Source organism: Canis aureus, chromosome 3 (genome assembly GCF_053574225.1).
Source record: "Canis aureus isolate CA01 chromosome 3, VMU_Caureus_v.1.0, whole genome shotgun sequence".
In the NCBI taxonomy this organism is placed as follows: domain Eukaryota; kingdom Metazoa; phylum Chordata; class Mammalia; order Carnivora; family Canidae; genus Canis; species Canis aureus.
The window spans coordinates 25,023,579-25,051,224 of NC_135613.1; the positions used below are offsets into that span (position 1 = coordinate 25,023,579).

At 57.6% G+C, this 27,646-nt stretch overlaps 1 protein-coding gene and 1 long non-coding RNA gene across 10 annotated transcripts; one reads left to right on the forward strand and one right to left on the reverse strand.

Annotated features, from left to right (window-relative positions):
• Window positions 1-26,107, forward strand: CPNE7 (copine 7). 8 transcript variants are annotated; one of them, XM_077891171.1, is made up of 15 exons: window positions 1-993; window positions 12,904-13,086; window positions 15,629-15,703; window positions 15,858-15,932; window positions 16,612-16,695; window positions 17,047-17,136; window positions 17,232-17,330; window positions 17,882-17,968; window positions 18,289-18,348; window positions 19,251-19,384; window positions 20,290-20,344; window positions 20,873-20,924; window positions 20,997-21,130; window positions 24,612-24,848; window positions 25,438-26,107. In XM_077891171.1, exons 1-15 carry the CDS (start codon window positions 718-720, stop codon window positions 25,621-25,623), a joined length of 1,827 nt encoding a protein of 608 aa, XP_077747297.1. In that variant the 5' UTR covers window positions 1-717; the 3' UTR covers window positions 25,624-26,107. The 8 variants fall into 8 exon arrangements, with proteins under 8 accessions (XP_077747297.1, XP_077747298.1, XP_077747299.1 ...); XM_077891172.1 differs by having other exon boundaries at window positions 12,904-13,005; XM_077891174.1 differs by lacking the exon at window positions 1-993 and adding an exon at window positions 10,776-11,051.
• On the reverse strand, window positions 23,891-26,950 carry LOC144310354 (uncharacterized). Of its 2 annotated transcripts, none has more exons than XR_013376062.1 (4): window positions 26,879-26,950; window positions 25,279-25,377; window positions 24,969-25,024; window positions 23,891-24,299 (listed from the first exon to the last, which is right to left on the reverse strand). It is a non-coding gene; the product is annotated as an uncharacterized LOC144310354 (long non-coding RNA). The 2 variants fall into 2 exon arrangements; XR_013376061.1 differs by lacking the exon at window positions 26,879-26,950 and adding an exon at window positions 25,667-26,845.
• Window positions 26,951-27,646: the final 696 nt, after the last annotated feature.

A 27,646-nucleotide genomic window follows, 5' to 3' on the forward strand; every position in this document is an offset into this window, starting at 1 on the left:
AGCACAGTGACTGAATAACATCAGTACCTATCTCGTGCAGGTGTTGCAAGGAGTCCTTGTTAACCAGAGTAGTTTCCAGTTACCTATCTCAGGACTTGGGGCTACATCTTCCCAGACTGGTGTGCACGTCTGCTGTTCTGAATAGCAGTCCCTTCATCCAGGTTTGCAAGGCATGCAGGCTGCCCCGAACCCATCCTCAAGCCACTGTGCCTGCGTGGCGGCTAGGCAGAGCCAGGGTAGCTTCAGTGCCCATCCCAGGGGAAGGCTGGCACTGGAGCAGGGCTTGAGCTGGATCCCTTGTGGCACATGGTGCCCAAGATCCTTTGAAACCAAAGCTGGTTTCTCCACAAATGACACTAAGGTGGGAGCTCCCAGCAGGGCCTGCTGTGATGAGGAGTTGGGAGGGTGTCTGGATGCTTCAGCTGTGCAAGTACAGGTCTTCACTGACCTGACCACTAATGAATGACGTGACTTTGTACCCAGCAGCCACATCACTGGTGTCCTGACCCAGGACCTGTGCTGTCACTTGGGCTTGTTTGGAACCAAAGCCGGAGTAGGTTTTCATCTAATAGATGATTTGAAAGGCTCTTCATTTCTTGTACATCCAAAGCGAACAGTTGAGCTGCTTACTTCCACGCTCTTGTGTGAGGGTCAGCAGAGGTGGAGATTTGAGTTGAGGAGCCTAAGCTCTGTCCCTGACAGTCCTGTGCAGAGGGAATGAACTGGTGCTGCATCTGGATGGCTAGTGGTGGCCATCCTGCCTGGTTTGTGTTGAGAAACCTGGTGAGCTCGACTAAGCTGGACATGGGCTGGGAAGCCCACACCTCTGGGGCAGTGGCCCCTGTGCTCCAGCCTTGGAGTGAAGGGAAGAAACACGGGGGGCCCTTAGATGTTGCTTCACCTTCGCTGTACGTCTTCTGGCATTGTGCCACCAGGACAAAAGGCCTCTGCAGGTGTGCGGAGCATCAGGAACAGGCCAGGCACCTGCTGTTGGTGAGTGCGAGTGTGCTGGAGAAAGGCGGGGTGGGGGACCCCTGTTTTAGGACTCTGTTCATTGGGTTGTCGGTGGCGGTGGCAGCTGTGCTAGATCATCTTGACTAGTCTGATCCCCTGAGTTCCTTCCACTCAGCTCGGCACCCTGGGTGTTTGGGAAGCAAGACGGGCCTGCACCCAGCAGGTGAACTGGATGTGCCATCTGATGAAGCCAGGCAGGAAGTAGGCCTGATCCCATGCACCTGGGCCATGAACCACACTAGAGACAGATTGAGAGTGAACTCCACACCTGGTAGGGATTCAGGTACCCTAGGGGGCTGGAGCCGTCCCCGGCCCTGCCAGCATTGCTCTGTGTGTGTGGCAGCTCCGTGGCAGCACCACCAGGAGGAGGCGTTCCTTTGCCCACTTGCCATTCCCTGGCATTAGGATTCGGGCTCCTGGAAGATTTCCCCTTGAGTCTGGGCAGAACCGTTTCTGGGAGAGGTGGCTCCTGACCCCGCCATGTGTCTCCTGAGGCGGCAGAAACTTGGCCAGCCTTGAGGGAGCAGCCACTTGTGAGGGACACAGCAGTGAGAGGATGGGCCCCTATGCCATCTGGGTGAGGAGCTGAGTTCCGAGGCGGCCTCTGAGAAGCCCCTGAGCAGGGAGCCCAGCTGTGGTCTGCTTTGATAGGGAGTATGATTTTAGCACTAGTGTACGGTGACTGGAAAATGAATACAGGCCCCGATCCCTTTATCCCTGTCTGCCCCTGGGTGGAAGTCCATTAACAGGCGTGGGCTTCCTATGTGGAGAAGCAGGCAGGATCTGACACACAGGTGGTTCCACTTGTTAGCACCATATTCTGGGTTACAGGTGCCTTCTGGGGCCAGATTCCCAAAGTGGGTACGCGGGTGTTGCCAGCAATGCCCTCAGCGGCCAGCAGGGGTGCTTGGGCTTGCGCTGCCCACAAGATGGCTCATGGGGCACATTTCTCTGTTAAAATAGATAAAATTGTATTTTTTAAAGGAAGAATTAACATTAATTTCCATTTGCTTGAAACCGTTGTAAAAAAAAAAAAAAAACAGAAACCGTTGTAATTTAAAGGAAAACTTCAATTGTTTGACATTATTTAGGCTTTTTCCCACTTAACCTCAGTTGGAGCCAGAGAGAAGGTAGAGGTCCGTGTAAAGGGCTAAGGGTTCCTTTCTTGTGTCTCACGTTTGTATTTTCATTTGTAGGTAGTTGTACCCATCGTGTTTTCTCCTATGGTTTCTAGGTGTTCACTTAGTTACATTTTTTCTTTCCTTTTTTACATTTTTAAAAGATTTTATTTATTCATGACAGAGAGAGAGCCAGAGACACAGAGGGAGAGAAGCAGGCTCCATGCAAGGAGCCTGATGTGGGACTCGATCCTGGGTGTCCAGGATCACACCCCAGGCCGAAGGTGGTGCCAAACTGCTGGGCCAGCAGGGCTGCCCATTTTTTATTTTTTCTAAGTTAGAAAAGTCCTCTTTGTTTAAAACGGAGAAGAGAGAAGAGCATAAACAGAAGAGAAAGTTGTCCCTTTCCGCCTCCACCCACCTTCCACACCCCTAGAATGACTTCTGACCATGATAGGTTACATAAAGTTATGTTCTCATATAGATACCTGGGTCTTGGGGTGGCTGGGTGATGCTGTCAGTGAATCTCAGTGTTTGGTTTTGGGCTTTTTTGTGGGTTTTTTTGGTTTTTTTTTGTTTTTTTTTTTGTTTTTTGTTTTTTTTTTAATCTCAGGGTTGTGAGATCGAGCCCTGCATCAGACTTGGGATTCTCTCTCCCTCTGCCCCCCTTTATGTGCTCTTGTGCTCTCGCTCTACGTAAATAAATCTTTATATATGTTTTTAAAGGTTTTTATTTATTCATGAGAGATACAGAGAGAGAGGCAGAGATACAGGCAGAGGGAGAAGCAGGCTCCATGCAGGGAGCCCGATGTGGGACTTGATCCTGGCCCTGAGCCAAAGGCAGACGCTCAACTGCTGAGCCACCCAGGGATCCTTTTCTAAGTAAATAAATCTTTAAAGAACAAATGAGGGATCCCTGGGTGGCACAGCGGTTTGGCGCCTGCCTTTGGCCCAGGGCGCGATCCTGGATCGAATCCCACGTCAGGCTCCCGGTGCATGGAGCCTGCTTCTCCCTCTGCCTGTGTCTCTGCCTCTCTCTCTCTCACTGTGTGCCTATCATGAATAAATAAAAATTAAAAAAAAAAAAAAAAAAAAAAAAAAAAAACGAAACATCGGGGTATTTTGTGTTGTTTTTTGGGGGAGCCTTTTGTTCTTATGAAAGCAAATGGAGGTGCACCTGGCAGGCTCAGTCAGAAGAGTATGTGATTTTTTAAAGATTTTATTTATTTGAGAGAGACGGTGAACAAGAGAAAGAACACAAGCAAAGGGAGAAGCAGACTGCCCGCTTAGTAGAGAGCTCAACACCAGGCTTGATTCCAGGGTCCCGAGATCATGACCAGAACCGCAGGCAGACGCTTTACTGACTGAGCCACCCTGGTGCCCCTGGAATGCTCTGTTTAAACTTGTATTTTTTTATTTGTTTAGAAGCTAAGGCTATCATGTCATATTTGTTGGCAAATTATCTTTTTTTAAAAGATCTTATTTATTCATGAGAGACACACAGAGAGGCAGAGACACAGGCAGAGGGAGAAGCAGGCTCCATGCAGGGAGCCTGATGCGGGACTCGATCCCGGCCCCGAGCCAAAGGCAGACACTCAACTGCTGAGCCACCCAGGCGTCCCTAAATTATCTTTTTTTTTTTTTTTTTTTGGTTCATCTGTCATGTTCATTTTTCTATTGTGATGTTTGTCATTTTCTTGAATTGCACCAGCTCTTTGCATATTAAGGAAATTTGCCTGTTGTCATATGTTGACAGATTTTTTTTCCAGTTTATTCTTTTCCTTTTGAGTCTTGCTTATATCTTTTTAAAAATCTCTTTTGAAAAGTAGTCTCTGCACCCAACATAGGGCTCGAGCTCATGACCTGGTGATTGATGAAGAGTCAGATGCTCTGCCAACTGAGACAACCAGGCTCCCTGAGCCTTGCTTGTATCTTGAACATGTGGGCTGGAGCTGAAATGAGGTGCTCTCTTTTAAGAGACAATGTGGTATAGTAGGAAGACCACTGCTTGGCCCCTGTAGCGGACATTAGTTATTCTTTTGACTCTTTGGCATCAGAATTCACATTGTGAATTTTTTTTTAGTCTTGGGAGAAGCAGAATTCCATGCTTTTGTAGGAGCTGAAGGCACCTTACTCTCTGCTCCACTTCCTGTAGCAGGCCGGGTCTCCTTAGTGCCGCAGCCTCAGCATCTGCTCCATGGGGGTGGGCATCATCCCCACCAGTTCCAGGGCTTTCCCAGTGTTTGGTCATTTGTGGCTCCATCAGCCACAATCAGTCTTCAGTTGCTCAGACTGACCAGACATATGAGCATGCTGGCCCAGGTTTGGATCTGGGCTGCCTGGCACCGACCAAGGGACTTTCAACAAGCAGCAAGTGCCAACCAAGTGGGGGGAGGGTGTTGGGCCCCAAAGGTAGCAGAGCCTGATGATGGGGCAGACAGATGGGCAGCACGCCAGGGGAGGCAGAAGGTGACATGAAGGGCGAACATTCCCTCAAGTATATCTAGCTCCTACTGTGCACCAGGCATGATCCCTGGCTGCAGGGCAAAGCCGGCCATAGCACAGCCCTGCCTTCACAGGGCTTTCATTCAAGAGGGTCCCAGATACAGGCTCTGGCGGACCCCTCATCCCCTGCTGTAGTGTCCTGCACACATGTCTGCCTCATGGGGCTCTGGGAGGGGACATCAATAATGAAAATAAGGGGGTGCCTCAGGTCTCCGTGGGTGAAAGTCTGCCTTGGGCTCAGGTCAGGATCCTGGGGTCCTGGGATGGAGTCGCACTTTGGGCTCCCTGCTCAGCATGGTGGAGGGGAGGTTCTGCTTCTCCCTCTGACTGCCCTTCCCCCAGTTCATTCTCTCTCTCCCTCTCTCTCTCAAATAAAGTCTAAAAAAAAAGAAAGGGGCCAGGCACAGAATCCCTTGCCAGCAGTGCCTGCCAGCAGTGCCAACAGCTCCTCTCTCTCCCCTAAGTGTGTCTTCTCCATGTGGTTCTAGGACAGGGTAGAGCAGGGGGTACAGAGTACCTATTGAACACCTACTGCATGCTAGGCCCTGGAGGTGCCCTTAGGTAAACTAGAACCAGAACACAGCAGATTCAAAGCCCATGGGATGGGGAAGGGCTGATGGGGGCAGGGAGCGAGTGCTGGCCAGACAGCCATAGAGGGCCCAGCCCAGGGCTGCCAGCAAGGACCTGTTGCCAGGCTACAGGAGCACTGTCTGGCCGTCCAGGCCCTGGAGAAGGGCCATGGGCATTGGAAGAGTGGACTGGCCTTCCAGAGTCTCAGACCCACTGTCCTGGGAGTGGAGGCCCCTATGCCTCCACCCACCTCCTCGGGGCTGCCCCTCCAGAGTGCTGAGGTCCACTTCTGAAGGACCTGGTCACAGGCACTCGACTGCTGCCAGGGGGCCACGTGGGGCAGCAAGTAGGTGTGTGTCAGACCCGGCTCCCTAGTACTCAGCTGCAGGGCTGTGGTTGGCCCCTCCTTTCCATGCCTGTTTTCACTGTTGCAGGGGGACCCCAGATTCCAGAGTGTTGGGGGACAGATAGAAGGCAGCTGAGCACCTGGTTAGTCCTGCCCTGCTGAAAAGTTCCCCAGAACTGGGTCAGTGATGAAAGGGACAGGATACAGAGGCAGTGTCAAAGCACCGTCCAGGTGGCCCTTACCAAGAATATCATCAAAAGCCCCCGGATCAGTCAGGTGGGAAGAAAACCAGGACGTCCATCAGTTGGAGACATCAGCCCTGTGGACCCTGCTCCCACCCTGACCCACACTGCCGTCACTGCCTCAGGGACCTGCGGGCAGCTGTGTCCTCATGGCCCCCTGCTCCTACTCTGGCCCTATGGTCCCTGACTGCTGACCTCATGTACTGGTCAAATGCTGCCCCTGACATGTGCTTGCTTCCACTTGGACAGAGCGAAGGACATCAGGCTGAGGTTAGGTCACACAGACATTAGATTGTCATAGCTCCTTCTGGGTTCTCCGTCTCCCAATGTCCTCCCGCGCCTTCAGCTCCCCAGCCCTGGGGAAGCAGGACAAGCGCTGAACACAGAAGGTCTCCTGGGTCTGGGGAACTCAGGAGGGGGACAGCTGGTTCTGGACAGCACCTGGACTGTGGCCCTGGGCAGGTGTCCTGGCTGCCCCATCAGACTGATGGCAAAGGGGCTCAGGTGGCCCTGCCCACAGCAAGTGCTCTGTGCCCTCCGAGTTGGCTGTGACTTTTCAGGGGGTGAGGCAATAGCAAAGCCACTGAGACACACTGGGGGTCAGGACGGGCCCAGGAAGGCTTGAGTTCTGCGTTCTGAGTGCAGGAGTGGCATCTAAGTAGAATCCTAGCTCTGTTCCCACTGTGTGACCTCAGGCAAACCATCACCCTCTCTGAGCTGTGGTCACCTCGTTGACATCACCTGCCTGGCAGGGACTCCAGCAGCCAGGGACTGAACAGGAGATGGCACCAAGGTAAGGGCCATGGTGCCCTTGGAGGTCAGGGCTCCTTGAGCATGAACATGCTAGTGCTCATGCACGTCTGCCTGTGTGTCCACGTCCTGTGTGTGTCTTTGGGGGGTGTGTGTAGAAATGTCCCACCAACCCCTGCCTCAGGCCCAGCTCTCAATGCTGAAATAAGGAGTGGCCCAAGATCCAAGGCCTAGCCAGGACCGCAGGCCTGTGTGCTTCTCCAGTCAGGGTGGCCCTTCTAGGTGTGACTATCTGATTTCTGAAGCAAGATAAATGCCAAATCTTACAGGAAAACAATCGAGAAGGTTGCAGATGTTCTGAGATGAAATTTTTCATCTTTTTCTTGGGAGGAAAGAAATAAAAGAGGAAGGTAGGTTTGCAACCAGCTTATAAAAGGAAGCACTAGCCAGACATATGGAACATATTCCCTTCCTGAAAATCCTGTTGGCACCACCTGCCCCAGCCCTGCTTCTACAGTGTCAACCTCCTGGCTTGCTGGGAGGTGAACTGCATCCTCGGTCCCGATGAGGAGCAAGACCAAGGGGTGGGGTGTGTGGCAGGTGGACCCTCCCCACCCCCGAGGCCCACACACGGGGACTTGCCCTGGGCCTGCAGCATGTCACTCATGCACAGGCCTTGCCTCACTTTCCAGGTACGGGACAGAGGTGCAGAGTGGTTCTGGAAGTTACTTGAGGCCAGTGCTGTGAGGCTAGAGCCCAGGAGCTCCCGGAGGGATGCTGGAGGCTGGTGGAGCCCCCCGTGGCTAGAAACACTAGCTGTTCGAAGCAAGACTGCCTCCTTGTTGCTCTAAAACTTCACGATTTGGAAGCATCGCAAGAGACACATGGGAGTTAGTTTGACACATTAGGAATGGTTGGTTCAGTCAGCTCGTCCCTCAGGTGACCTGGGCTGGCAGGTTCAGGGTAAACAGCTGCAGGGGTGAAGCAGTGGGTGTGGGGTGCCCCTCACTGATGGCGAGACCAGGCCGTGTCAAACATCTTAAAGGAACAGCTAGTGAGTATTTCAGGCCTCCTAGTCATGTGGACTCCGTGTCCCAGCCACTGAGCTCTGTCCTCGGGGCAAAACCAACTGCAGATGATATGTGAGGGACATGATGGATGGCCAGGTGTGTTCCAATTAAACTTTATTTACAAACAGGCAGTTGCCAGACTTGGGGCCTGGAGGGCTGAAGCTCCCTGGCACCCCACTGTAGGCCTACTTTTATTGAGGTAGAAAGTCAGTGTGCTTGGGCTTCTGAGCACCAGGACACCCTAGATAGGGCTCCCGGCAGCAAACATTGGTTCCTCACGGTCCAGGAGGCTGCACGCCGAGGACCAGGGTGCCTGCAGGAGCCTCTCCCTACCCTGCTGCGGCATCCTCAGGTGGAAGGGGCACGGGAGCTCTGGGGGCTCTCCTGGGTCAGGGCAATGATTCCACAGTGCGGGGCAGGATCTCCACATGTGGACTGGAGAGGGCACAAGTATTCCATCGTCGGCATGAAAGAAGGCCATACAGGCTTGCTCATGACACAAGAAAGCAAGTGGTTACACAGCGCAAAGACTTTGTACCCCCTACTCGTCCCGCAAACGCGTCCTGAGCAGGTGCCAGGGGCCAGATGCCAGGCACAGCCCTGGGGCAGCAGACACGGCTGGGATGGGCCGCCTAATGAACAAGCTGTGGCTCAGATGCTGGAGGCAATGGTGGAGAAGGCTCACGAACAGATGCTCACAGAAACGGGGATAGAAGGCCACCTACCCGCACAGCAGCCGTGTCTGTGGCTGGGCGCTAGAACTTTCCTGCCCACGGGCCCCTCCACATTGTGTGACTCCAACAAGGACCTGTACTCTTCTTTGCCGAACAATAATAACAAAATGTATGAGCGAGGGTCTCGTTCCCAAGGCTGGCCACGGGAGCCGCCCCCCCCCCCCCCCCCCCCCGCTCCACTCATCAATCCCAGGACCCATGTGGGCTAACAGCGAGGAGATAGATGGCTCTACCACCCTGCTGCCTGTTCTGGGGACTTGGGAAGGCCACACGGGCCTAGGCATCACAGACCAGGGTTACAGGGAATCTGCTTTTCTGCGGTTCCTTGCCATGCACGCCGTCTGCCCTGGATCACACTGCAGAGGCAGCCACATCCTGGGAGTCTCCAACTGGAGACCCAGTGGGTCCGTGAAAAATCTCTGGACCTCAGATACTTGAACTCCCAAACTCTGAATTCTCTTTCCTCTCTCTCTGTCAGTGGAAATGTTGCCTGTTACTTCCTGTGGAGTAGCGTGTGTAGGGACTGCACCCACACCTGCAAGCCGTGTGCCCTAGGGCAAGTCACTGAGTTTCGGGGTGTGCCTTTTACTCATCTGTGAAATGGGGCTGTTGTGAGCATCACGTGCCATCACACCCTGCAATCAGCATGCAGTGTGCACAGCGGTGGCAGATCTATTTGCATCAGTTGCAGTGGTCAAGCCTGGAAGTTGAGCCTGGGGGAGCCAGTCGTCTGGGCAAAGCCTCCCGAGGAGACCAAGGAGCCTTCCTGTGTGGCGCCAGGTGCCCAGCTGAGCCCAGCTCCTTGCCCTTATTTCGCACCCTTATCCCCATGGAAGTTCACAGAGGCCAAGGAGCCTCTCCCAGGGTGCAGTTGGGGCAGGTGTCCTGGAGAAGCGGGTGCTGGGAGGCCTGGGGCCCTGTAAGCCCGGGAGCCACCACCACAAGCCACATGCATGGCTGGGAGGCTCAACCCTTTGACCCCTCTCAGTTCTGGGAGGCTGGGGCTGGGATCGATGCAGGGCTAGAGGGCCCACAGGAGCTCCAGACTGGTCCCAACAGAGCAGCTGGCCCTGGTCAGCTGTTTTCCACAGCTGTGTGCACCTGGGCCAGCTTCTGAGGAGTGTCACAGAGGCTGGAGGAAGCAGAATAAGGGGCCGCCGACTGGCCTCACATCCCTCTGTGTCTCACTGTCCCTTGCCTCTGGAGCCAGATGCCTGGACCGTGAGCCCCTGCGCTGGAGTCCAGCTCACTCAGCCAGGCGGCAAGGATTTTCCTTCTGCAAACTGGGCACCTGGTCTGTGCCTTCCAGATGTGCCGGGGCTGCAATCCCGCCATCTCACCGCCAGGGATGCTGTCCGCTCACGGGGACTCCCTGGCGGAGGCAGCCTGACCCATCCCGGAGTATACCTGTCGGGTCCTTATTGGGCCCTCTGACCCCATAATCTTCTGTGGTCCTGGAGGCCAAGGCTGAGCCCTGATCAGCCCGAGGACACAGAACCTAGCACACCAGAGATCCAGTCTCTGCTCCCCTGGTCCTCAGGCCCTCCCTGAGCTCTCTTCTTGTCCCCTGCCCCCTATGGCTTCTGGCCAGGTCTGTGCCCTATTTTTAGGAAAAAATTGGCAAAGAGAATGGGTTGGGAGGCAGTTTCTGCATCTGTTAACACCTCCTCTTCTGCAGAGCTTCCGTCAGGTGTTCCAGGGCAGAGTAGAGTGTTCCCCCCCCCCGTCTCCACAGAGCTCAGGGCTGCTCCCATCTGGCTGAAGGGCAGAGGTATGGGTGGCAGGGTCCCCATGCACTGCCAGGTTGGGTTCTGACACCCAGGGCAGCGAGGGGCTATCCCTGCTCTTGGACTACAAGTTCTGGGGAAGCGGGGACCTGTCCCTTCATTTCCAGCGCCAGCCTGGGGTGGGGGCGCCCAGCACACATTAGGTGCCTGTGAAATGCCTGTTGATTGAGATGCTGCATCACCATGTGCCCTCGACATGGGGTCCAAGATGTGGGGAGGATCATGGGGATGTGGCGCTGAACTGGGGGTCCAGCTGCCCCCCTCACCTCACCAAGGGACCTGGAAGTTCTGGACCCTTACTGCCAGGCCCTGAGACAGCCAGGAGAGGATGCCGCCCCCACAGCCCACGGGAGTGCACCCAGTCTGGAGGGCGCCAAACCTCTGGGCTCTGGCCTCCCAGGAGGGAGCTTGAACCCTGGGAGCCCCAGGGGGACGCGGGAGCAGAGCTGGCTCAGGCCTCCCGCAGACCCCTCCCTGCCCCTGCATGATTCCCCCTCCTCTACCCTCCCCCCATCGCCCCTTCCCCGTCCCCTCCTCGGTCCCCCTCCCCGGCCACCCTTCTGCATTCCCCGCGTGGTGGCGGCCGCGGGAGCCACGTGTGTCGGCGCCCGGCGGGCGTGCAGGGAAGCGCGGCCACGCCTGGCCCGGCCATCATTCCCGAGCGGCGGCGGTGCCGGTGCCCACGGGAGCGGCCCCCCGGTGGTGTGCCCAGCCGAGTCCCCGAGCGCTGGCGCCGGGAGCATGAGCTCGAGCTGGGAGCGCGGGGCGGCGGCGCCCCCCGGAGTGCTGCCCGCGCCCTGCGCCTCCAAGGTGGAGCTGCGGCTGAGCTGCCGGCACCTGCTGGACCGCGACCCGCTCACCAAGTCCGACCCCAGCGTGGTGCTGCTGCTACAGTCCCAGGGCCAGTGGGTGCAGGTAGGGGGGCGACGAGGACCCCCAGACCGAGGTGGGTAGGGTGCAGGGCAGGCTCAAGGCTGGGGTGACCAAGTCTAGAGAATCCGTGTCCAGAAAGGGGGGTGACCAGAGCCCCAGGGAGAGAGAGGGAGCACCAGAGTGGGGGCACGAGAAGGGTCCCACGTGGGGGTTCGATGCCTGCGTGAGGCACCCAGGCTTGACCGTGCTGGCAAGAGCGCAGAAGGGAGTGGGGGGTGCAGGAGAGAGTGGTGTGGCCGGGGGGAATGCAGAGCTGGCCTGGCCTGGGGGTCCCCCGCTGGCCTGCCAAGTCCTCATCCAGAGGGCAGAGGCACCAGACCTGAGATCCCGGGCAGGGAGCAGGAAGGGGCTGGTGGGGCTGCCGGGGGAGTGGGAAGCGGCTGAGTGAGGCCGGTGCGCTGGAGGAGCTAGAGATTTGGCCCCAACCCCCCTGGAGGGCTCCCAGCCTGTCGCCTGCTCTTCTGCCGTGGCACTGGGAGTCCCCAGCAAGCCAGAGTGACCGGGCTGGGCTGGGTCAGCTCCACGGACCTGTTTCTCCCTTTGACACCCTCTGGTCTGGTGGGGGGTGGTCACTGGGGTACCTGTGTGGCCTGCTGCCCCTTGTCACCCCCGGCCCAACCCTCCCTGTGGGCCAGTTGGGTGACAGCTCAGAGGGCTGTGCATCGACAAAGCACTTTGTCTCCTGTGAGATGTGTGCTTCACCTCGCAAGACCAAGAAACGCCTGGTGTGGGCCAGTGAGGTTAGGGTTGGGGCCATGGTGGCATTGAGGGGTCCCTCCCCACGCTCTGGCACGCCCCCTGGCTTTGGTGGCAGTGCAGGGTTCTGGGTGGGGCAGTGGGTGGGGGGAGGACAACCCCCCCTGCACCATGTTCTCTGCTGGGGACCCGGGTTGGGGAGTTGGGCAGGACACGGGGGAGGCAGACACGTTGGCCCCGACCTTTGTGGGGCTGTCTTGGCAGCCCCAGTCTCCAGCTTCTTCAGCCTGGCTCTGCTCCCCCAGGTTGCAACCTCATGCTGTTCCTTGTGGTCTCTTGACCTCCAGCCTCCTGGGCTGCCGAACCCTGTCGGTCACGGACCGCAGAGGCAAAGGGGACACTGCAGCCCAGTGTCTGCGTGGTGGTGGGGACACTGGGAGGATCTGGAGCAGGGCTCTCTGTACCGTAAGCCGCCATTAGCTTCTGCTGCTTGGCCTGAGCTCTGTCTGGTGCAGATGTCCCTCGAGGGGGAACAGACCCTCCATCTGAGGATGTGGGGTTTGTGGACTTTGGAGGGTGGCAGACCTGCCTGCCTAGGCTGGACTGTGCTTTAGGGGCACGGGTTGGCCTATGTTGGAGGAAGAGCTGAACCCAGGAGGAATCTGGACCCCTACCCAGTCTCCCTGCCTGTCTGGCTGCAGGGAGATCTCCACTTGGCTTTGCCCAGCCCAGAATTCTGACCTGGCTCTGCCCTGACTTGGACTGCTTCTGCACAGGACCCCGCTGTTCTCCAAGCCTCCCCGGTTGTGATGGGGATAGAGCGGGCTGTTCTGGGCATGACAAGAGAAGCTGCAGCCTATGGCTAGCCTGGGCTGTGGGCCTTTCTCTCCAGGGGGGCAGGTGCCCAAGGCTCCTGGAAGCCCCCAGCAGCAGGAGGGAGCTGGAATCCTGAGGCCTGGAATGTGGATTGGTGGGGAGGTGGGGGGCCTTCCCAGGGTGCGGCCTGGAGCAAGCCCTCCAGGAGCACCTGAGGGCAGGTGCATGGACTCTGCGGGCCAGAGCTGAGGGCACAGGGCCCTGGGGGGCATCAGTGTGGAAGCTGCTGTCCCATGGGCCTCTCACCCTGGGCTGCTTGCAGGTGGACAGAACAGAAGTGGTCCGGAGCAGCCTGCACCCCGTGTTCTCCAAGGTCTTCACACTTGACTACTACTTTGAGGAGGCACAGAAGCTGCGTTTCGAGGTATATGACACCCATGGACCCAGCAACCTCGGCTGTCAGGATGATGACTTCCTCGGGGGCATGGAGTGTACCTTGGGGCAGGTGGGCATCTGGTCCCCTGGGGAGGGAGGGGTCAGGAGAGCACCCCTGGGCTAACGCTGAGTGCTGGCATGATGGCCTGGGTGGCGTGGGGATGGCCTGATGGAGAAGTGCCTCAGAGGTCCCTCTGGGACGAGCATCCTGCTCTGTCTGTCTCCATAGTGACTTCTCTTAAAAATTTCCTATTAGTTTTAAAAAGATGTGATTTTGAATGGGGTAGTGCGTTCATATAATTCAGCGTTTGGAGAGTATGAAAGGCATGTCATGGAATGTCTGCCTCTGGCCTTTTCCTGGACTTTGTGTTCTCATGTGATGAAATGAGTGTATATTTTTTTCTCCGTGTATATATTTTAAAACACAAACTACATACACTGTTCTGCAACTTGCTTTCTTCACTTTCATGGCATAAGAGAGCTGTTCCACCTAGGCACATAGAGGTGTCCTTGCTTCCCCTGCGGCAGACTGACCACCCCGTCCCAGGCTGCGGTCCTCAGGTGATGTCCTGTCCATTAGGTCTTCCATTCACAGCATAGCAAGAGCGCTTGCCCACTGCCACCCAGACAGCCCAGTGCCAGGTGGTGTGCTGAGTGTTCACGCTGCGTATTTCCCTCCCAGCATGTCAGGGGAGGGCTTCTTATTTACTGAGACATAATTTACTTACAGTAGAACGTGTAGACCTTAAGGGTGGATATTGATGAGTTTAGGTACCTGTCTACCTGACCATCTCCCGGCTCACACAGAACATTTTATCACCCCATATATCCCCTCCTCTCCAGCCAATTCCTGCTAGTTTCGCCTGTTCTAGAAGTTCCTGTTCACGAATCACACAGTGTGTTCTCATTTGTGTCCGGTTTCTCTTACCCGACATGATGTCTGCATGACTCATCCCCATTGCCGTCTGGTTTGGAGCTGGTGGAGGGTGGATCCCTCTGTCATCCCCATTTTACAGATGACAGCACTGAGATTAAGTAGGGGCACAGCGCAGAGCAGGATTCCACCCAGGTGGCTTCCCACCTGCCCATCTCGAGCCTGGAAGGATAGCATGCACCATGGACACACGTGTAGACACACATGGAGAAATCCACAGACACACATGTATTGACCTGCATGCACAGACCCACATGCACACATGGGCACAAGTCCCTGGCGTGTGTAGATACATGGACACCTACAGAAACACGTATGGGCACACGCATGTCGAGGTAGGCATGGAAACTTTAGACAATGAAAAGTTCCATCAATAAGCGTGCTCTAAGCTGCTCACCAGGCCTGCGTGGCCATCAGGGGAACTGTGGACAGAGCTCAAGGTATGGACACTGGCTGCCAATCCCCGTCGTGTGACATGGAGAAGTCCCTCACCTCTGCCTGAACCTCCAAGCATCAGCCACCTCAGTGGATGGTTCTGGGGATCGAGAGAAGAAAGCACCTATCGACTGTAACTGGTTCACAAACCAGCTACCCCATTTGTCCTGATAGGAGAGCCCCGGAAATGGAGCCTATGGCTGGGGGAACCTGGGGAGGCTTGGGCCATAGCCTCCCTCCCCTCGCACTCACACCCTGCAGAGAGCTTTCCCACCCCTGGGCTGTCTGTCTGGACACCAGGGAATGTTCCCATGTGCTTGGACTCTGTCAGCGAGGCAGCCCCTGCTGGGTGTGTGGGTTGGGAATGTCCTGTCTGCTGTGTGGACTTGGCTTCCTCTCATGGTCACCCCAGCTCCAGGAGCTGGGAGGAGGTGGGGCTAGGTGAGTGCTTATGAGCATCAGTGTTGCTGTCTCCATGGTAATAGTGTGTGTCTTCCTTGGCCAGCAGCGGGAGGTGTCCCCCTACGAAGGCATTGAACCTCTGGTAGTGGTGAGGGACTGTCATCATCCATCTCTTCTATAGACCAGGTGCCCCCCACCTCAGTCCTGCCCTCTGGTGAACAGGGGCCACTGGCTGCACACAGCTTCTCTGTGTCAACTCATGGGCCTCAGTTAGGGGTTTGTGGCCAGATGAGGGCAGCATCCCCGTGGGGCCAGGCGGGGGGTGGGTGGGGGAACAGGACGGAGGCACAGGCAGGGTGCAGCACCCGTGAGTATAGTGAATGATGGTCCGTAGGCTGCACGGCCCGGTGGACAGCTGTGGGCGGGTGACTCCAGTCTTGTCTCAACCCCTCTGCCTCCGGCAGCACCTCCCGGGAGTCCAGGCTAGGGCCCAGAACCGCTGGCCTCACGCTGGCAGGCGCTGCTCGAGGCACCTGGCTGCCCTGGGGCTAGGCCGGGGCTGCCCTGGGCTGCTGAGGGACCTGGCCGCATGTTCGCTCCTGCCTGGCTGTGGCACTGCTCTGCCTCCCGCCCCGGGCGTCACTTCCTCTCTGACGTTTCTTCTCCTGACACATGGGGCAGGCAGCTCCAGGAGGCTGTGGAGCTGAGCGCACTGGACAGGGAGAGGCCGTGGGGCCCTGGGTCCTAGGTTTGGAGGAGCCAGGCTGCCCAGGGTGACTGAGGACAGGGGCGGGGTCCCTGGGGACAGGGGCTGACCCTCCCTGACGGTTGTCACTCCCAGATCGTGGCCCAGAAGAAGATGACCCGGGCGCTGCTGCTCAAGTTTGGCAGGAACGCCGGCAAGTCCACCATCACGGTGAGGCCGCCTGCCCTCCTGCCCAGCCCCTCCGCCCTGCGGACCCCCGCCCCTTCCTCCATGCGTCCTGGAGGACAGAGGGGCTGCCTTCGGGCGTCCAGGTGCCTCCCCTGGGCCCGGCCTGCGGAGCTCGGAGCCGTGGCTTCCCCTCCAGGTGATAGCCGAGGACATCTCCGGGAACAACGGCTACGTGGAGCTCTCCTTCAGGGCCCAGAAGCTGGATGATAAGGTGAGGGCAGTGTCTGCAGGGGGGTGGGTGGGGGGAAGGTGCTGACAGTGACAGTGACAGCAGCCCTTTCCCCCTGGAGCCTTCCACTCTGAGGCCGCAGACAGGACTGGCCGCAGGGAGACAAGTGATAGGCTGAGTGAGAAGCGCGTGGAGCCATGTGCCCCAGGCAGGCTGCTCCTGTCACTGCTGCTCCTGTCACTGCCCTCTGCCATGACCCGTGTGCTGGGCCCCTTCCTGAAACACCTGTTGATGGTCATGCTCCCTATGGCAGAGGTGCTTGCGGCCGCATTTTATGATGGGGACATGTGCTCAGGGAGGTGGCCATCCAGACAGCGGAGGACCTGACTCTGAGCCTGGTTCTGTGGCTCCTCACACAGGGTGGGGACACCGAGAGCAGGGATCTGACCCCCTGGCCAGGGGGATGGAAGCCTGGGAGGTCGGCAAGTGGTGCTAGCTGAGGGCGTGCAGACACAGCTGGAGAGAGGGTGGGCCTGGGGATGCAAGTTACAAGGGTACTGGGGAGCCAGTGAAGTCTCTAGAGGGGAGGGCAGGGCCTTGCATCACTCTAAGAGGCTCTTGCCCTCATTTCATAACTAAGGAGATGGAGGCTGAACCCAGCAGAACTGGGCGGGCTGCTCCCACTCCACTTAGCTAAACATGGCCTCTGCTCCTCCTACAGGACCTCTTCAGCAAGTCGGACCCCTTCCTGGAGCTGTACCGCGTCAACGATGACCAGAGTGAACAGCTGGTGTACCGCACAGAGGTGAGGGGTCCCTGCCTAGCGCCTGACATTTCCCACAGGGCTTTGGGGACAGGAATGAGAAGACAGGGAAAGGATCCATCTCCCTTTCCACAGGATCCAGCAGCCCTGGTGCCCTGCGTCCACCCGCTAGAACCCACCACTGTGTTCTGTTGTCCCTGACTGCAGGTGACACTCAGGGAGAGCACTGAGAGACTGTTTCCTTTTCAGATGCATTAATCTGAATAAACAAAAAGGCTATTTAAAGAAAGAGGGTCCAAGTGGTCCAGGAATGGGGCGGAAGCCTGGTCCTGCCTGGAGCCCAAGCCAGCACTCCCCCACCCCCTACTACCCCCCTCTACTCCTGGCCCCCAGGTAGTGAAGAACAACCTCAGCCCTGCGTGGGAGCCTTTCAAGGTCACCCTGAGCAGTCTGTGCAGCGGCCAAGAGACACGGCCTCTGAAGGTGGGGCAGCATGGGGGGCCGGTGGGGGCGGGGATGGGGACTCCAGGTGGGGGTCCCAGAGGGGCAGGCGGGCTGAGGGGGCCTGGGCTCCCCAGTGCCTCGTCTGGGATTACGACTCCCGTGGAAAGCACGACTTCATCGGGGAGTTCTCCACCACCTATGAGGAGATGCAAAAAGCTTTCGGGGAGGACCAGGTGAGCTGGGGCCCCTCTCCCCCTTCCCCCGAAAACAGGGTGGAAACGGGGTGAAAGCCTAGCTCTGGTCCTTCTGCAAAGGGTTCCCTGGGAGGAGCCACAAGGAGGCAGGTAGGGCACCTGCCGGAGCAGGATTTGCTCTGGAAACTCTTACTACTGGGAAAACCCAAAGAAGATAGGTGGTGACCACGCCTGCCAGGGGCCAGAGCAGGGACAGTAGTCCGCTCGGTACAGCAGCAGAAATGCAGTTCAGGGCTGGGGGTTTTGGGTTTTGTTTTTTTAAAGATTTTATCGATTTATTTGAGAGAGAGGGAGATAAAGCAGGAGCAGGGGGAGGGGCAGGGGGAGAGGGAGAGGCAGGCTCCCCTCCCCACTGAGCAGGGCTCCATCCCAGGACCCCGGGATCACGACCTGAGCTGAAGGCAGACGCTTCACCGACGGAGCCCCCCAGGTGCCCCTGGGCTGGGGTTTGAGGCCTCCCTGCCCCCTTGGGGTGGGTGTTGGGCCCTGGCACTCTGGGGTGGGGGTGTCTGCCTATCCCTGCCCCCCAGGCCCAGTGGGACTGCGTGAACGCCAAATACAAGCAGAAGAAGCGTCATTACAAGAACTCCGGGGTGGTCATCCTGGCAGATCTGAAGGTGAGCTGCGCCCCCTGCCTGCAGACACCCCACGCACCCTCAGTGGGCTGGGGGCTGGCTCCCACCGAAACCGCCCCTCCCTGCAAGTCTCCCCATTGTCAGACGGACCCTCAAAGGCCTCCCATCCCAGAGGTCCAGTGGTCCCCAGTAATGGGGAGGGAGGTGAGGAGGGATGGAGGAGAGGAGGTGTCAGAGAAGGGAAGTGGGGGGGTGCTGGGGGTCGGGTGACCCTGGGGAGAGGGCAGCTCCCTGGGGCTCCAGCCTCAGTGCCTGGGTGTGGGGTGCCCCGGGTGGGCCCTGCTGACGCCCCTGCCTGGAAGTTCTACAGGGTTTACTCTTTCCTGGACTACATCATGGGCGGCTGTCAGATCCACTTCACAGTGAGTGCACAGGACCCTGCTCCCCGCCCTGCCGGCAGAACCTGGGGCCCTCCCCATCCTGGATGGGGCGGACAAGCATAAATGGGTACAGTAGGCACTTCTGCAGGGTCTGGAGGTCCTGCACACCCCCTGCCCAGGCTCTGGGTTCTTCAGGGGGCGACTTTTCCGATGCAGATGAAACAGGCACAGAGGGTCTCCCTCGGGAGGGGATGTAGCCAGGACAGACACAGTCACAGAAACCCAGGTGAGGAGAGAACAGAGTGGCCCCTGTTGCTGCCAGGGACAGCACCAGAAGCCACAGGCCCCTGCTGGTGTGGGGCTGGCCTGTAGCTAGAGAGCCTGGTGTCCCTGCCTGTGTGTCACCTCTTTGCTCATTCATGGACGCATGGGGTCATGTCACTCCCCTGAGCAGCAGCCACCATGGTCTGAGGGAAGTGGCCCAGCAGGGGAAGTCCTTGGGGACCCCAGCCCAGGGCTTGTATTCTCAGACCCTGCCTGGGCAGCGTGGCCGCAGAGACGGGATGGACCTGGTCATGGCCTTGGGTCCCTTCTGGCCACCCCTGCCCCGGGCCCAGGACACTGCTGGATGAGCCCAGGGCTCAGTGTGATGGCACTGTGGGCCATGGGCTGGCGTTCCCTGGAGAGGTGCTTGTTTCTGCCTGAGGATACAGGCTTCAGGGTCATTGGTCAGCACTGACGGATGCCCGCTGTCCCCAGGTTCCCCTCTGTCCTCCACCCCAGCAGAGCTGGGCCCTCGGAAGGCCCTGGAACTGCTCTCGTTTGCACCCCTTGGCAAGCAGCTCCCCACGGCTCATTCCCCTACTTGCCGAAGGGGGTTCTGGGTGCCTAGTCCAGCCCAGGTGAGAGAGGGGCCCCCAGCTCATGAGCCCGGGTCTCTGCAGGTGGCCATCGACTTCACAGCCTCCAATGGTGACCCCCGCAACAGCTGCTCCCTGCACTATATCAACCCCTTCCAACCCAACGAGTACCTGCAGGCCCTGGTGGCCGTGGGAGAGATCTGCCAGGACTATGACAGGTGGGGCCTGTCCCTCAGTCCCCAACCTGCCCTCTACCCTCTGCCTTGCCCTGCCCCCCTGACCTGACCTGTCCCCCTGACCCATCCCGTCCACCTGACCCACCTTTCCCCTCTGACCCTCCCTGTCCCCCCCGACCCACCCTGTGCCCCCCACCTGCCCTGTCCCCCTCCATCTTCCCTCTCTCCTGACCTGCTCTGTACCCCCCACCCTCCTTGTCCCCCACCACCCGCCTCTCCCCTTCCCCTTCCTGCCTCCCTGGCCTCCAGCACAGGCTTCAGCCCAGGGGGTGGGCACCATGACTGTATCCACCGACCAGAGGAAGCTGCCCAAGGACGGCTGGCAGTGCCTGGGCCACAGTGGGTGGGGCTCATTCCATGGGCTGGACCCTGGTGTCCTTGTGTGGCTCCTCCCCATGGGTAGTCCATCCCCTGAGGTGAAGCATGAGTCAGAACCCCCATGTGCTACGGTGGGGCTGCCCCTCACGTGTTCTCCTTCACACAAACATGGGGAGCGGTCTGTGGCCCACTTTACAGTTGGGTAAACTAAGATCATGGTGGGGTAGACCCCTCTGTGAGAGGGTGGGTGGCAGAGAGCTGAGGTACCAAAGGCAGGAGGCCGGTCCTTTCCAGGGTCAGGCTGTGGTCCCAGAGCACAGGCTTGGAGAAGGAGGCGGCGGCTCTCCCCACCACTGGAGGCCACTGTCTTCTTCGTGCACTGCCTAAGTGTCCCCCATGTGGTGCGAAGTGGGACTGGGCGCCCAGGAAAGTGTCAGGGTGGGCCTGGTCACACAGGGGTGGAATCGAGCCCCACTCTCTTGGTCCTGGTGGATACCTCCCCAAAGCACCCCCGTCCCTACCCCCGGGAAATCAGGGACCCCTGTGTGATGGGGCCACCTCTCTTCCAGCGACAAGAGATTTTCTGCTTTGGGGTTTGGAGCTCGAATCCCTCCCAAGTATGAGGTAGGAGAGCCTGGGGAGTGGGACCCCAGCCCCTTGTACCTGCTGGGGCCTCCAGGGCCACGCAGCTTCTCCCCAGCAGAGGCTGTCCTGGGTCCTGGGACCCCTTGGCTGCTGGGAACTGGTTCCTATGTAACGGGCAGTGGGCAGGTTGCAGGGACTCTGTGCTTCCTGCCAGAGAGGCTGACCTTGCTCACCTAGCACTAGTGGCCCTGGAGAGCTGAAAAGAAACTGTGTCCCTGTCAGGAGAAGGGGAAGGAGTCTGGAATCTTCCAGTTGCAAAGAGCAGTTCAACTGGCTCAAGTGGAAAAACATAGTGGCAGGAGGGATCTGTTGGTTTAGTGCTACTCAGAAGCCTCAGGCCTGCAGGGGCTGAGGGACAGGTCAGCCTGCCCTCTGTTCCAGGTGACTCCCTCCATGAGACTCTGTCCACACGGGGGCTCCAGGGGCTGCAAACCTACCTACCTCAGTAGGTATGGGGTGGGCGTCCTGGAGGGGTAGCCTAGCTGAAGCCCGTCTGTACCCACCCAGGTGTCCCACGACTTTGCCATCAACTTCAATCCCGAAGACGATGAGTGTGAAGGTAGGGGCCTGAGGTGGGCCTGGGGGGGTGGGGTAGTGAACCCACACCCGGCTCACGCTCCTTCCCCCACAGGAATCCAGGGTGTGGTGGAAGCCTACCAGAACTGCCTGCCCAGGGTACAGCTCTATGGCCCCACCAATGTGGCTCCCATCATCTCCAAGGTGGCCCGCATGGCAGCGGCCGAGGAGCACACTGGGGAGGCCTCCGTAGGTACCTGGGGCAGGTGGTGCAGTGGGAGCCAGTGTACCAGAAGGTGGTGTGTGCCGCTGGGGGACCAGGGCATGGGGGCCGTGGTGTGTGGGCTGGGGCAGGGAGGTCAGGGAGGCTGAGGTGCAGAGCTGGGGAGCCCTGGGGATGCAGGAGGGCCCTGAAGCTTCCTCCCCTCTTCTCCCTCCTGGTCCCTCCCTCTCTTCATGTGTGTTTGTTACTACATTACTTCCTTCTGAACCATTTGAGAGTTGGAGCTGGCCTCCTGACACTCCTCTTGCCACAGCGGGGACATTCTGTGCACAAGCACAGCTCTGCTTTCAAGCCCAGGGCCTTGAAGGCACCCCTTCTTATCTCGCCCTTCCCATGTGTCCATGTTTGCCCGTGGCCCTGGATCCGCCTGGGGTCCTGGGCTCTTGACCCACACTGTCCCTCAGCCTTACTCTGTCCTTGTGACTTGCCATTGGCCAGACACCAGCCAACCATCCTCCCATGGCTTGAACTGGCTCTCACCCCGTGTTGGGGCTGCCATACATCCTCACTTTCTCTCCCAGGCCCAGAAGGCCCAGAATCCGAGGGTTGCAGCCTCCTGCCCTGTGACCTTTAATGCTTTGCTGTGTGTTTCCTGATTTCTGTGTGTTCTCTTATATAATCATAGTACAAATACCAATTTCAGGAAATTTAATTTATTTTTATTATTTTTTAAATATTTTATTTATTTATTCATGAGAGGCAGAGAGAGAGAGAGAGAGAGAGAGGCAGAGACACAAGCAGAGAGAGAGAAAAGCAGGTTCCATGCAGGGAGCCTGATGTGGGACTTGATCCCAGGTCTCCAGGATCAGGCCCTGGGCTAAAGACAGTGCTAAACTGCTGAGTCCCCCGGGCTGCCCCAGGAAATTTAATTTAGATAGAGTACTTTAATCTATAGGATATATTCCAATATCATTACCTTCCCAGTAATAACTCCATAGCACTATTTAAAAAAATTTTTTTTAAGATTTTATTTATTCATGACAAACACAGAGAGAAAGGCAGAGACACAGGCAGAGGGAGAAGCAGGCTCCACACAAAGAGTCTGAAGTGAGACTAGATCCCTGGACTCCGGGATCATGACCTGAGCCAAAGGCAGATCCTCAACCACTGAGCCACCAGGTGCCCCAGTTCCGTAGCACTATTATTTCTGGCACAGGATCCAGTCAGGATCAGAAATAGCAGGCACCTTCCCATATGACTTTGAAGCAAGTCCCAGACACATAACCATCTCTGAATATCACCGTAAGACTCTAGAAGAGGTGAAATCAAGCCCCAGCGCCATGAGCACACCTGAAAGACCACAGTAACTCTGAGGCATTTAAATATGAGTATGAAATATTTAGGTAGCATGCACATGTCCAGCTGATGGTCCTTACGGGCAGAACTGGGGTAAATGGCCCCCAATGGGATTGGTGTATAGCCGCAGGGGAACCTGGGCTGTGTGTCCTATCGGGTCTCCTGGTCTGGAGTTGGCTGACCCTGCCCTTCAGTGGCATTCAGCGCCCTCTGGTCTGATTCCTGCAAACAGGGGCCAACTTCCCAGGAGGTGGTGGGCGTGTCCCCCGGTCCCTCTCAGTCCTTCCTGCCTCCTGGAGCCTCTGTCTTAACCGAGACACTTTTGGGGAGGTTTTTGTGGGCTGTCCAATAACATCCCCCGGAGCAGCGTTGGTACTGTGGGGAGGTGCTGGGTGACCTGGGACCCACTGCCCGTCTCTCTCCGTCCTGAGGGGAAGCAGTGTGACTTCCTGGGACTGGACCACAGTCCACTGCTCCCTGACCCTGGGAGGCCTATGCTCTGTCTGGGAGCCCAGTGTTTGAATATTGGGCACAGCTCCGGGCTGTGAGGTATCCGTGGCACTGGAACTAGTCTGGGTGGCAGGAGGAGGTCCAAGAGCTGGGCTAGGTCCAGCCAGAGGTCCCCAGACTGTCAGTCCTCCTGTGGGTCTGGGGCTCAAGGGGGAGGTGGGGTTGGGGTGGCAGGGGCCTCTTGGCAGAGGTGACCCTGCTGGACTGCCCCTGGCTCCTTGCCCTCAGATGCTGTTGCAGTGCTGGTGCCCACTGGGCCAGGGGCTTCTTTTTTCTCCTCTTTGTTTTCTCTTGTCCAGATTTTCAGTACTGATTTTTAGTAGTTCTGTTTTTATGAGGGGGTTGCTTGCTTTGTTTTGTAAAGATTTTATTTTTTAAGTAATCTACACCCAGTGTGGGGCTTAGACTCACGACCCTGAGATCAAGAGTTGCATGCCCCATCGACCAAACCAGCCACCCAAGGTGTTTTGAGAGAGAGAGAGAGAGAGAGAGAGAATGCATTGGGGCTGGGCAGAGGAAGAGAGAGAATCTTTTTTTTTTTTTTTTTTTTTTTTAAGAGAGAGAATCTTTAGCAGATTCCACTCTAACTGCGGAGCCCAACATGGGGCTGAATCTCAGGTCATGACCTGAGTCAAAATCAAGAGTTTTTGTTTTTTTTTTTAAAGATTTTATTTATTTATTCATGAGAGACCGAGAGAGAGGCAGAGACACAGGCAGAGGGAGAAGCAGACTCCATGCAGGGAGCCTGACGTGGGACTTGATCCCAGGTCTCTAGGATTACGCCCTGGGCCGAAGGCGGCGCCAAACCACTGAGCCACCCGGGCTGCCCAAAATCAAGAGTTAGATGCTTAACCAACTGAGCCCCAAACTCATTGTTTTTTTTTTTTAAGATTTTATTTATTTATTTATTTATTTATTTATTTATTTATTTATTTATTTATGAGAGACACAAAGAGACAGGCAGAGACATAGGCAGAGGGAGAAGCAGGCTCCCTGAGGGGAGCCCTATGCAGGACTCAATCCCAGGACCCCAGGATCATACCCTGAGCCGAAGGCAGACAACCTCTGAGCCACCCAGGTGCCCCTGTTCTTTTTTTTTTCAACAAAGGAAATGGACTCTTCTTTGAAACAAGTCCCAATGTGTCTTTGTGCTGATGTCCTGAGCACTTGGCCAGGCTGGACCAGAGTGTGTCCTCTCTAAATTGTTCCTTGGATCCCAGGGTCCCTTTGGGGTACGGGAGGCCATGTCCACCAAGAGCCCACAGGTTCGTCCTCTGGCCTCAGGCCTGGCTTCAGACCCAGGCTCCACCAGCATCAGCCTGTCCATCTCTAAGAGGCAGAGGCGGGACAGGTTGGGAGACGGAAGCTCAGCACCCAGCACAGAGTGTGCCACAGTACGTGAGCTCCTGATGTATCACGGTTGTGATATATTACACTTTAACAAAACACAATTTCAGAAAAGCCTGAAAACCACCAGCTAGAGATGTCTGCAGTGGGTCCCAGGCTGTCTGGGGGAGGGGAGCTGGTTGGGGCCTGGAGGCTGCCTGGGGGGTGGGTACGGCCCTGAAGGGCCCCCAGGCAGCCCCTAAGGGCCCGAGGAAGGGGTGGGGTCCCGTGCACACTCTCTCCCTGTTCCCCCAGCAATACTACATTCTGCTGGTCCTGACCGACGGAGTGGTGACCGACATGGCTGATACGCGGGAGGCCATCGTGCGCGCCTCCCACCTGCCCATGTCCATCATCATCGTGGGGGTGGGCAATGCTGACTTCACGGATATGCAGACCCTGGACGGGGACGATGGTGTCCTGCGCTCCCCCCGGGGCGAGCCCGCGCTCCGTGACATCGTGCAGTTTGTGCCCTTCCGGGAGCTCAAGAGTGTGAGTGCTGGGGAAAGTGGGGGTCAGGGCCTCCACTCAGGCTCCCAGGCAGGAGCAGGACTTCAGCTGCTTTCCAGCATCTACGAACCCGCCCATTTTGAAAATATCGAACCTACTCACAGGAGAGGAGGCAGCTGGTGGGCTCCCCCGAGGCTCTCCAGGCAATTTCAGACCCTCTGTGAGACACACAAAGGACGTTCATGGCCTGTGGACATACTCGTGGGGCTTTATGGGGCCAGGGGAGGGGGCAACCCACCTCCTTCCTGTCTTAGGCTTGCCCTGGGTGCCCGAGGGGTGGCACGACGACCACGTGGGTGCAGGTGCCACTTGGGACAGTGCCTGGAGCCCAGCGAGGCCCCCACCCCATGCCCACAGGTGTGGGGCACTGCAGCCTCGTGTTCTTAGGTCCATATCCCTTACAAAGTCTCACCTGGCCACCAGGAGACTTGCTGGTCAGCTGAGGGACAGGTTCCAGCTCTGCTAGGCGGTGGTGACCACAGCTCCAGGGATGAGGCTGGGATGCAATCACCTGGGGGGCAAGAGGGTCGAGAGAGCCCCCAGCTGTAACCATGTTGTCCCCGCTCTGCAGGCATCCCCAGCAGCGCTGGCCAAGTGTGTGCTGGCCGAGGTGCCCAGGCAGGTGGTGGAGTACTACAGCCACAAGGAGCTACCTCCGAGAGGCATCAGCACCCACACCCACGAGGCCTGCCCCCAGAGGCTGGGGCAGCCGGGAGTGCAGCCAGTCTCTGTGTCCAGCACCCTGGAGGTCCCTTAGACACCCCATCTTCCAGAGTCCTCCTGTGCCCACCTGGACCCACCTCTGACCCCCTGTGACCCTGTTGCTTGGGCTAGCCTCCGGGACCCTCAAGGCTGAAGGTTGGACAGATCCAGGCCTGGAGATCCCCGAAACAGGAGCTGACGGTGTGGAGTGTCACGATGGCCCCCATGCCTGGCTCTGCTCCAGCCAGGCGGTGTAGAATGGTGGAGTGGGGAGGCCTGGCAGCTCAGCCCCCAAAACGAGGGGAAGCTTTCGGCGTGGGGTATTCCTGCTTTGCACCTGATCTTCACTGAGGAGGGTCCTGCGTTCCAGTTATGGAGGAAACCCTGAGATGCCCCTAGATGCCCTCGCCCCTGGTCAAGATCCCTCTGTGCCCCCTGCCTTCCTCCCCAGGTCTCTGCTCCCTCCAAACTCAGCACCCAGGCCTGTGGAGTCCGCAGGTGGGGCTGAAGCAGAATAAAGTGTCATGTCCATCCTCAAAGCAGTTTGAGCCTTTACTGTGCCCACACTGGCCTCCCCACCCCTGCAGCACAGGACTGCACCCTCTGGAGGGCTGGAGAAGGCAAGCTTGCCCCTTCCCATCCCCCACACTGGGACAGGGAGCCTCTTAGCCTCAGGCCCTCAGGGTCCTTCCTGGACTGAAGGAAGGATCCTCTCAGGAATGTAAGGGTGCCAGGAGGCAGTGCTCCATGGAAGGAAGGGCCAGAGGGTGCCGTGGCTGCCCCCACCCTGAGTGGCCTCCCCTTGGCCTTCTGTGACCCACTGCCTGTAATCAGCATCGGCCAGGCTCCAGTGGGGAGAGGCTGCCAGGCAGGGACGCAGGTGCCTTTAGCCTGCAACTCGGCTTTGCAAGGACCTACCATGCTACACACTGTCAGGGGAGGAAGTACCACACTTCCAAAGCCTCCCAGCCCTGTGGGGTGTGTGTGTGTGTGTGTTGAAGGGGGGGCTTCTTATTGAGATTTTCCTGGAAATATCTTGTCTGGGAAAAACAAGCTGTTCTGACCCTGAATCTAGTCCCTCCCATCCACTTGCTCATCCTCCATCCCTCCATCCCTCTATCCACCAATGTATCCATCCATCCACAATTCTATCCATCCACCCATCCATCCATCCACTCTTCCATTCATCCATCCACACTTCCCTCTCCCCATCCAGCCCTCCATCTATCCACCCAACATCCATCTACCCATCCACGTTTCCATCCATCCACCCATCCTCCCTCCCTCCTTCCCTCCCTCCCTCCATTCACCTGTCCATCCAATCATCCATCCATCCATCCACCCGTCCATCCGTCCATCCATCTATCCATCCGTCCATCCACCCATCCACCCACCCACTCTGGAGGCCTATTTTTAGCTCCTGATTCATCTTCTGTTAGGCAAGGATAATGGGCATTGCCATGGTAACCTAGCTACTGCTGAATTCTGGGAGGGCCGATGTTAGTCTCTTTGGGGATGGAGAGGACACAAGAGAATCAGCCTCCTGCATCCATACGGGGAGGCAGCAGGGTTCCAAGATGGGAGGGTGTGTCAGCTGTGTCCTGACCCAACCACTAGCTATGAAGACCCGGCCACAGTTTCAGTGGCAGCAAGATTCAGACCATCCTGAGTTCCATTCAGGAGCAAAGCCAAGGGAAGTTGGCCAATTAAGATCCCAGTGTGGGCAGAAGGCACAGAGGGTCAGCTGAGAAGAATGGGAGGGGGTCCACACACAGCATCAGGAAGAGGCTCTGGGCCAGGGCAAGGCAGGGGGCCTGATGAGCTGGCCCAGAGGAAGGGCCCCTCTGTGGCACTGTTGCCTGAGCAGGGACTGTACTCCCAGAACATGTGGATCAGAGAGGCAGCAGGGGTGGGAGGTCCCCACCTCTACCCTCCACATTGTCCCCCTGCCCTTTCTCTGTGGGCCCACAGGAAGCAGGAGCAGCCAAAGGCAGACTGCCGATGGCACCCTCCTGGACAGGATGAATACAGAAGGCTTGGGTCTGGGGCCAGGCCAGCAGGCAGGCTCGGCTGGGCGC